Source organism: Perkinsus marinus (assembly GCF_000006405.1).
Source record: "Perkinsus marinus ATCC 50983 genomic scaffold scf_1104296971434, whole genome shotgun sequence".
Lineage (NCBI taxonomy): Eukaryota > Perkinsozoa > Perkinsida > Perkinsidae > Perkinsus > Perkinsus marinus.
Genome location: NW_003202100.1, coordinates 219,773 through 229,230, shown reverse-complemented (window position 1 = coordinate 229,230; position 9,458 = coordinate 219,773). Strand labels below are relative to the sequence as shown.

The 9,458-nt window shown below is 49.4% G+C and overlaps 3 protein-coding genes across 4 annotated transcripts in view; 1 reads left to right on the top strand and 2 right to left on the bottom strand.

Moving 5' to 3' along the window:
* Pmar_PMAR010943 (integral membrane protein, putative) overlaps window positions 1-4,044 on the bottom strand; it is a 5,104-nt gene extending 1,060 nt beyond the window's left edge. Inside the window, exons 1-8 of one of the 2 annotated variants that reach the window (XM_002766917.1) lie at window positions 3,963-4,044; window positions 3,705-3,846; window positions 3,574-3,658; window positions 3,400-3,522; window positions 2,944-3,181; window positions 2,803-2,898; window positions 2,677-2,759; window positions 2,393-2,635 (exon numbers count right to left, since the gene is read on the bottom strand). In XM_002766917.1, the coding sequence (XP_002766963.1) occupies window positions 2,507-2,635; window positions 2,677-2,759; window positions 2,803-2,898; window positions 2,944-3,181; window positions 3,400-3,522; window positions 3,574-3,658; window positions 3,705-3,846; window positions 3,963-4,017 (951 nt within the window). In that variant the 5' untranslated portion in view covers window positions 4,018-4,044 and the 3' untranslated portion in view covers window positions 2,393-2,506. Of the gene's footprint in view, window positions 1-2,392; window positions 2,636-2,676; window positions 2,760-2,802; window positions 2,899-2,943; window positions 3,182-3,399; window positions 3,523-3,573; window positions 3,659-3,704; window positions 3,847-3,962 lie in introns of those variants that run through there. The other variant, XM_002766916.1, reaches the window with a different exon arrangement.
* A 185-nt stretch (window positions 4,045-4,229) lies between these two features.
* On the bottom strand, window positions 4,230-5,788 carry Pmar_PMAR010942 (integral membrane protein, putative; the record flags this gene model as incomplete). The annotated part of the gene is made up of 8 exons (XM_002766915.1): window positions 4,230-4,464; window positions 4,506-4,588; window positions 4,632-4,727; window positions 4,773-5,013; window positions 5,127-5,300; window positions 5,381-5,465; window positions 5,513-5,654; window positions 5,734-5,788. 8 exons carry the CDS (start codon window positions 5,786-5,788, stop codon window positions 4,336-4,338), a joined length of 1,005 nt encoding a protein of 334 aa, XP_002766961.1. The 3' UTR covers window positions 4,230-4,335.
* Window positions 5,789-7,709: 1,921 nt separating this feature from the next.
* Window positions 7,710-9,184, top strand: Pmar_PMAR010941 (hypothetical protein; the record flags this gene model as incomplete). The annotated part of the gene is made up of 5 exons (XM_002766914.1): window positions 7,710-7,772; window positions 7,857-8,163; window positions 8,215-8,703; window positions 8,806-9,135; window positions 9,165-9,184. The coding sequence occupies 5 exons, from the start codon at window positions 7,710-7,712 to the stop codon at window positions 9,182-9,184; spliced, it is 1,209 nt and encodes a 402-aa protein (XP_002766960.1).
* Window positions 9,185-9,458: the final 274 nt, after the last annotated feature.

Sequence of the window (9,458 nt, the reverse complement as noted above, 5' to 3'; positions counted from 1 at the left end):
AACCGACTTAGCACACAGCAGAAGTTGACATTTAGCTTAGAATTGCTCAGCTGATGACTATGACGACGATGAGACGGAGATAACCGCTAAATCCTCAAAGCAGAGGTTCGCGTTGAATGATGACTAGGAACCCGAAACCGATGAACCGGAACGACAACATCATGCGCAATTGATCTTAGATCAATGATCTATCAGAAACCTGAGAGGAATGTGTACGTGAAATACAGTAATACGAGTCTAAGGAGAACGTTGAAAGCAGTAGCTGACCCCGAAAACTAAGAGAAGTAGCCAAGTCGCGACTGGCGAGTCATGCTGAGAGTCGTAAATAATTAATTAACGGCGTGAATTGGCCCCTGCTCCATTACCATCATCTATGGAAATGAACCAACGTTGAGTCTTGAATCAAGACTCTTGATATAATGATCATGTACGAACTCCAATGACTAGTGTATGCTGGGCACCACCAGTTAGGTGGCACCAAAAGTTTGGTCCAATTTGGACCGTCCACTGGACGGTCCACGTTCTGGACGGCGTCCAGAACATAAATCGATAGCCAGGGCGCACGCTGTTCGATCCATATTTCACAGCCCTACAATCACAAGGATTGCCAAGTTGGCAATCCTTGTCCAGAAGACCAACTTGGCGGGAGCTGTCCATGTGCAGTTATTGCCAATACTGATGTTGGCGGAATGAGAACAACACGCAGATTACTGCACATCTGTTGGATTTTGCAGAATCCACCAAATCTTAGTCCAAATCAGTTGTAGAGTAGCGTATTTCACCACATTGTTGTAATCTATTCCAACACTGGTATCACCTAGAATTCCTGTCGTTAGGCCTGCGAATCTGTTTGGCGTCATTTTGGCGATTTCTGAGTTGGCGAAATCTGATACAGCCAATCGTCAGCGCAAAACAGATAGCGCGCGCCAAGAAATTGTCCGACCATCTTGGTCCTATTGATACTCATGTCCGACCACCCTGGTCCTATTGATACTCATGTCCGACCACCCTGGTCCTATTGATACTCATGTCCGACCACCCTGGTCCTATTGATACTCATGTCCGACCATCTTGGTCCTATTGATACTCATGTCGGACCACCCTGGTCCTATTGATACTCATGTCCGACCATCTTGGTCCTATTGATACTCATGTCCGACCACCCTGGTCCTATTGATACTCATGTCCGACCATCTTGGTCCTATTGATACTCATGTCGGACCATCTTGGTCCTATTGATACTCATGTCCGACCATCTTGGTCCTATTGATACTCATGTCCGACCACCCTGGTCCTATTGATACTCATGTCCGACCATCTTGGTCCTATTGATACTCGTGTCCGACCATCTTGGTCCTATTGATAATCATGTCCGACCATCTTGGTCCTATTGATACTCGTGTCCGACCATCTTGGTACTATTGGTACTCATGTCCGACCATCTTGGTCCTACTGATACTCATGTCCGACCACCCTGGTCCTATTGATACTCATGTCCGACCATCTTGGTCCTATTGATACTCGTGTCCGACCATCTTGGTACTATTGATACTCATGTCCGACCATCTTGGTCCTATTGATACTCATGTCCGACCATCTTGGTCCTATTGATAATCATGTCCGACCATCTCGGTCCTATTGATAATCATGTCCGACCATCTTGGTCCTATTGATACTCATGTCCGACCATCTTGGTCCTATTGATAATCATGTCCGACCATCTTGATCCTATTGATACTCATGTCCGACCATCCTGGTCCTATTGATAATCACGTCCGACCATCTTGGTCCTATTGATACTCATGTTCGACCATCTTGGTCCTATTGATACTCATGTCCGACCATCTTGGTATCATTGGTCCTCATCTTCAGGATGAGCACCAACGGTGGCCGCGAAATGTGGAATGAACGGCAAAAACATCGAAACTGGTCACATCTATCTACAAGATTTGTGGAGTGAACATCCGCGTACAATATCTGAGCTCATATGTTCGATCATGGTCCAACCTGGCCTCTAAAGTGCCATATCATTATAAACCCCAAAAATACAACTAGACGGCGAATACAGAACTGCCTACGACCAAATGGACGGTCAGAGTCAGTCCCTGTCAGACTAATCTCCAACTAAGCGTTCGGAGAGAGCGTTCGAGCAGCTCGAACATTGAAGTTCTTCTTTGTCTTCTCTTGGTGCTATTGGGTTCCATCGCGCGGAACCGCCTTGCTACCGATCAACCAGTATGAAAGCATCCGTAAGAGCAATTGTCTCAGCAGGTCGGGAATGACGCATGAGTGAGACTAGACCCAACTCTCGCCACACAGAGCGGTCCCCTGTATCTATAACGCAATGTTACATTGGTTGACAAAGTAACTGCTCCCCAGTATACAGCTGAAGCTGTGCGACTCGTATGGTATGAGAATTTCGAACTGTTTTAGATTCGATACCGAGATTGGGTAACAGAAATGATCAGGAGTGGTATGCCGATCCCGGCTACAAAAAGTGTAATGTTCATGTACGAAACAAGACTAAGGATGTTGCCATGATAGCTGTCCCTAGAAGGAAGCCACCACCGGCCCATCGGTTGGTCGGATCGAAGTAAGAGGCGGAGAATTGGAGTTTGATTATAGCGATGTATGCCTGGAGGGGATCTCACTTCGATACGCCATTGTGTAACTCACCATTATCCCGGCTGTGAGGGCGAACATTACAGCGATAGTTACATCATTAATCATCTCACCAAGGATCAACCATGCCAGGATGCCTAATAATACCATACCAGAGGCTCCTCTATCGTTGATACCCACCTCCCAGGGGCTCGGCGAGGGCCGAGATAAGCGTCCAGAATAAGGCCTGCTTCTTGCTACCAGTGGCCTTCAACACCGGAGAGGCCACAGCAATACCTGGAGACGCTCGAGGATGGCCAGGACGACGTATGGGCAACTTGCCTTCTGGTATGTTATGGATGGCGATCGCGATGGCCAGAGAGGCTCCCACAGACGGGTCCTCGAGTGTGGCGAGGAAAGTGACTATTCCTTCAGGGAAGTTATGTAGAGCCACGGCACCAGCCGTGAACAGAGCTGTGGCTAGCAGCCTCGACCGAGAGTGTATCTCAGGAGCTTCCCTTGGCGAGTCGACAGGCCTCGTAGAGGCTGATGCAGTGGATGTGGTCGGAGTCCAGACTCCCTAACAAGACAATCACCTTTGTATATACAGGCAGCAATCGCACGCCTGGAGCGGTAGGCTATTGGCCCCCACACACATCCAGCGGACTCCCCACCAACATTTCACCATGATGGAAATATCTCCACTATGGAGTTATTCCCATCATGGAAAGATGCTCATATCCACATGCTATGAGTCATGAGGACTCCATGGGTTCCCAAGTCGTCTGCCGGTCTTACAGCGGCTCCGGTTTCGTCCTTGACGTTATCGCTCTCCAATTCCGTAGCTGCCTCCGTCTCTAGACTGATTCTGGCCTTGCGTTCCTTATGAGAAACCCACACTTGTACGAGAATATCCGCTCCCTAAACCGGAATGTCATCACGGTCGTACGACAACGTCGAGACGCATCTTACCAGGCATAGACCATTCCCTATGAAGTAGACCAGCGTCGTCATCATAAAGGCATGATCGGCATTGAATGATCCGCTCTCGTTGAATCTTAATCCGACCGATGCAGACACATCAGACAAGGAAGGCAATTTACAAATGAGTGGCTTCCGGGAAGATCTCCACCAGACTGACAAAGACCATCACGCCTGCAGCCACGGCTAGACAACCAGCGAGCAAAGCATGGTTGTCGGGATTACAGAGGCACGCTAAGCCGCCACCGATGACTGTGGCCAGTCCTGACACGACGGGAGTAAGGACTCAACGTAGCGCTGAACAATGGGCTGTTCTCTAGGCCCAAATCCCAAATCAAGATGCGCAACGACTCTCATCAAGTAAGGGACGAGTCTTTCACCTGCTGCTGAAGTCAATCCGATAGCGAGGCCGACGTTCGGGTGGTCGATTATCATTCAGAACAGATAGAGCCGGAAAGGACTGCTAAGGCACAAGCGATCTCCAAGTCGGAATGACTCTCATCCCCCACTCCACTGGGCCATGGAACGACATTGACTGTTAGTCGGAATTCACGAGCCATGTATCATACAGGAGAGCCATATTTACCGATTATCACTAACTATAACATAACCCGTTAGGTGTTGGAGACACTATTCACCAGTGATGGAGTCAAAACAGAATTACGAGCTTTCCTCGTCCAGCGTGCTCGTTGAGTCGCATTGAAAAAATAAATCGGCAGTCATCGGGGTATTACCGAGAGGAACAGTATGTACTCATAAGCGGAACAAGACTAAGGATGTTGCCATGACAGCTGTCCCTAGAAGGAAGCCACCACCGGCCCATCGGTTGGTCGGATCGAAGTAAGAGGCGGAGAATTGGAGTTTGATTATAGCGATGTATGCCTGGAGGGGATCTCACTTCGATACGCCATTGTGGAACTCACCATTATTCCGGCTGTGAGGGCGAACATTACAGCGATAGTTACATCATTAATCATCTCACCAAGGATCAACCATGCCAGGACGCCTAATAATACCATACCGGAGGCTCCTCTATCGTTGATACCCACCTCCCAGGGACTCGGCGAGGGCCGAGATAAGCGTCCAGAATAAGGCCTGCTTCTTGCTACCAGTGGCCTTCAACACCGGAGAGGCCACGGCAATACCTGAAGACGCTCGAGAATGACCAGGACGACGTATGGGCAACTTGCCTTCTGGTATGTTGTGGACTGCAATTGCAGTAGCTAAAGCAATCCCAACAGACGGGGCCTCGAGTGTGCCAATGAAAGTAACTATTCCCTCCGGGAAGTTATGAAGGCACACAGCTCCAGCCGAGAACAGAGCTGTGGCCAGGAGCTCCCTTTTGGTGTGGACTCGGGGTCGTGGTAATCCTTCTTGGCACTCAACATTCCCTGTAGGGGGCGTGGCACTCGACACTGGACTCAATCCACCCTGAATAGAACCCGACCAATGGCTTCATTCGATACTCTTCTCAGTGGCATACACTTTAATACCGCACCAACTCCTACACTCATTCCTCCTGACGCTCTGCTACTCAGACTCACCTCAACTCTGATTTCATCCTTCACAGGTAGGGGGTCTGCACCAGTAGTCAACTCCTGGACTGCGATCGCCGCTTCGGCGAGGCCGTGATGGTCATCATCTTCCGCGGCTACATCGGCCTTTGAAACCTTATTTTTCTTATGGGACACCCACAATTGAGTGAACATGTCTACCGCCTGAATGGACAGACGCTCGAATCCTGTGGCGTAATAGAGAATCCCAACAGGGGCCAACAGTAACCGTGTACGCATCTTACCAGGCACAGACCATTCCCTATGAAGTAGACTAGCGTCGTCATCATAAAGGCATGATCGGCATTGAATGATCCGCTCTCGTTGAATCTGAGCCCGACGATGCTGGAGACAGCACGTTGTGTGCTACGACTCACAATCGAGTGGCTTCCGGGAAGATCTCGACGAAACTGACATATACCATCACGCCCGAGGCCATGGCTAGACACCCAGCTAAGAGAGGATTATTGTCGGGATCGCAGAGGCATGCCAATCCACCACCGATGACGGAGGCGAATCCTGAAGCCATACCATACCACCGTCACTTAGGGTGGAGGACAGAACATAGCAAACCACCAAGTTTCCCAAGGATCAATACCTGCTACAGTGGTCAGTCCAATTGCAAGGCCAACGTTCGGATCTGCCCATACCATTGAGGAAGAATGCCAAACGCTGTAAACAACACTTTTGGGCGTAACTCAACAAGCCCGTGGCCTCTTCACAGCCCAGGAAACCTTTCCCTGGTGTAATACTTGGGGGTTACAAACCTCCTACAAATTACCGTATAATGAGCCTGTGCTGGGAATCGAACTTGGGACCTCCAGTGAAATTCGTTTAGCGGAGTACAAAGAACATCAGACTGAGATCTTTAGCGGTTGACGCTGTTAGCATTGCCGGAGTGTGCGGTGAACTAACTCAGACGCTACGGCAGCCGGGGTCGGTCCTGGCCACCTCCTGATAAGCTTACACCGTGATGACAGCGTATGAGAACAAGCAGTGGGCCTTTTAGTGCATGGACCCGTTGTTGTTTGCAGTGCACGGAGTGTGAAGCACCACAACAAATGTTACTTCGCGTTGGGCGTGCATGATTGATGATTATTGGGCAACAACTACAACAATTTCATAGTAGGAAGGCGAGCGAACTATCAATAGATTCCTTCGCACTCAGACATATGCATTTAAAGACGAGGAAAGACGGGAAGAGTTGTCGGGAGGATCGAACTCTGAGCAATGATGGTGGCGCGCTAGTAGCGCGCGAATCCTCAGAATGGAAGTACACTAAGTACTCGGAATGATCGGCGAGCGTGCTCCGCTCCCCCGACATAATTGAAATCCACGCTTTAGCAATGGAACCGAAAGACACTACATCCGAGATAAACGTCGGCAATAGGAAGAACACTACAAGGCGACTCTGCGATAGTCGAGGAGATGCACGCACTAGCGTGTCTCCACTTCTGTACTAAACCACTTTTGTACTAAACGATGATAGGTGAGCGATTTATACCGGATCTGGACATTTTCGCACGCAAACGATTAAGTTTTTTAGTGGGTAAAATATCCACTGTTGTACTGCGCGCGTCCGTACGGCGCGAGGTATGACACTAAGGATTCTGTGATGCTGGTCATAGGCGAGCGCTACTTTATGTACATGCGTGCTGCTTTCACGCTGCTGTGTGTTTACGTACGGGCTTTTATAAGTTAAGTTAGGCTAAGTTGAGTCCGGTATAAGTTCTATACAAGGCTTTTACTAGTTACTGACTTATACTAGCTTACATAGGGATCCATATCTATATGAGGAGGATATGGATAATAGGGTCTTCATTGTGTTGCTATAGTTTTGCGGCCATTGATTGCACTCTATTGGGCACTGGATCATTCGCTATGGTTTTGCGAACCCTTATGGGTTTAGGGTTTTTGAGTCATCTGAGGACTAAGGTTGTCGCTACGGATTGTCGATATATATTAACGGAGTCTAGCTTTGAGTTATCTGAGTTCGGAATGGTTGTTACACGTTCAGGAAAGACTACCGAAGTGCCACGTAATCGTGACACTGATGTTATAGTCAAGGTACGTCGTAGACGTGTTAAGGAAAAGACGAGTCATGCTTCTCATGCGCAGTGTGCAGAAAGGGAGTCAACCCATGGTACCTCGGTTACTCCCACTAGTTACCCGAGTCCTCATAGGGAGGACCACCGCTGCGCGTATTCTACCGGGATTCTTCCCGACTACAGATCTACGGTTACTGGTGATATAAGGTCTGTGAGAAGGGTTACATCGACCGATATCTTGTTGGATCGGAGCTTGGGGTATGATGGTATCAAGAAGAATGTATCTAACAACCGCACTGACTTGGAGGAGGCTCTAAGGCCGCTCGGTTTATTGGCAAGTTCCGAAGTGGAGCCCCCCCAACCTATTGGTGATATAAATGACATCATTGATGGTCCAGAGGAGCAAGGGCGACAGCATGGGTTCATCCCCATGGTGGTTAATGCGAGGCTACCGAAGGTATGGTATCCAAGGGTAGATATGGGGCTACCAAGGGATTCCTGTGAATGGTTACGTGGCTTGGCGTTTATGGCATACAAACTGGCCCAACTTGGGGCTGATAAGGTCATTGAGGCGCCCTATAAGGTCACAGTAAGGTCGGATAGTTGTGGTGAGCTACAAGAAGATTCATCAAGGGTGGTAGATATCACCACATCTCGCGCCCTTGTAACTCAGGGCGTTCCCCTCCGTAGTTTGGAAGAGGACGCTAGCGCCTGTATCGTCCCGTTGATCCGAGTTATGTGGACCGGGCGTTGGGCAAGGAGCCATAGGTCCAGGGTACGGTCAGATGGACAAGGTCAGTACCCCCGAGCACACCAGGAGTTTGGCTGCGTGCCCGCCAAGTTCCCCAACTCCTTAGGGTCTTCACAGTGCATTCTAGATCACGCCTGTGAGGGTTCTCCTAGTGGAAACGGGCATCCTCTCGATGCCATCTGCGATGATGTCACGCCCACTGGAAGGCTAGTTAGGGTACAGATGCTAGGTAGTTTCCCAGCCTATGCACTTGGAACAGGTCCGAGGTTGTCGTTATTAGATGGGAGCCATTGGTCGGTGCGTCCCTGCCTCGTCAAACCCGCCGATGACGCCTGCGGGCGTAGCCTTGTTGAAAGCGATGACAATGTACCAAACCTAGTATGCTTGCGTGATGAACAAGCGAAGGGTGCTCGAGTATTGGTTGGGGCGGTAGCCTGCCCGAAGTTTGAAGGGTTCAAAGGTTACGGTTCCACATGCTCTTCTCTGAGCGATTATTCTATGATCGACGGTCGTGCCTCGGAGATTGATGGACAAGCGGGTACTCGAGTATCTGTTAATGCCGACCACCCCCCATATGGTGTAGAAGGACTTTCTCGTGAGGATGGTTACGGAGAGGTTGTTGACAAGACAAGTCGTAGGGAAGATGACTATACGGTTATGCAGTCAGGAGTTCAACTACGACCACTACTATGTCATACTGTAACCAAAGGGACTAGAGGTTCGTCCTCCAGTTCGTCTAATTCAACTACTATTTTGCAAGCGGAAAAAGGTAAATACGGCTTTGAGCCGGAATCGACTAAGGGGATGATTTCCTCCCCATTTATCTGTTCACCTCAGGTGATCGATAAGTATCGGTCTTCTCAGTGTTCAGGTATTCAAGTAGAAGACAAGGACGGCCAAGGCCCCCATGAGCCATTCTTGTCAACTACAACCGATCAACCTGGGGACGCTCAGGAAGACGGTGAATTAACTCAAGATCAACGTGTTGATAGGGTTACCAATAAGGATTACCCCGAGGACGGCAACGATGATCAACGCGGGCAACAGAGACTCCATAACGCCTCTGACAATAAGCAGGAGAGAAAGGAAGAGTATGAAGAAGATAAGGTGAACGATGAGAATAAGAGGGATACTGCAAATGATAAGAGGAGATATGGAGAGAGTGGAAAGCGATACAACCCTTATGATGGGAGCTCTGGAAGTGGGAGTGATAGATCGAGAAGGGATAAGTATGGTGGAAGGAGAAGTAGGAGGAGAAGATCCCCTTCGAGCGACCCGACATCCTCGGATTCGAGCTCGGATAGTAAGGGTAAGAGACCGAGATCGAGCAATCGAGTAGATCGTTCGAGTTCGGAGGATAGTGATTATGGGGTGAAGCATCGCCTAACAGGCGGTGGACACTTCCATCCAGTACGTAGGGTTGTACGATCCTCTCGGAAGTGTGATGTCTGTGCCACAAGAGAGTGTCGGACCAAGATCCACTACAAGGAGTACGACTCGGCCGAGCAGATGGCTATGAAGCTT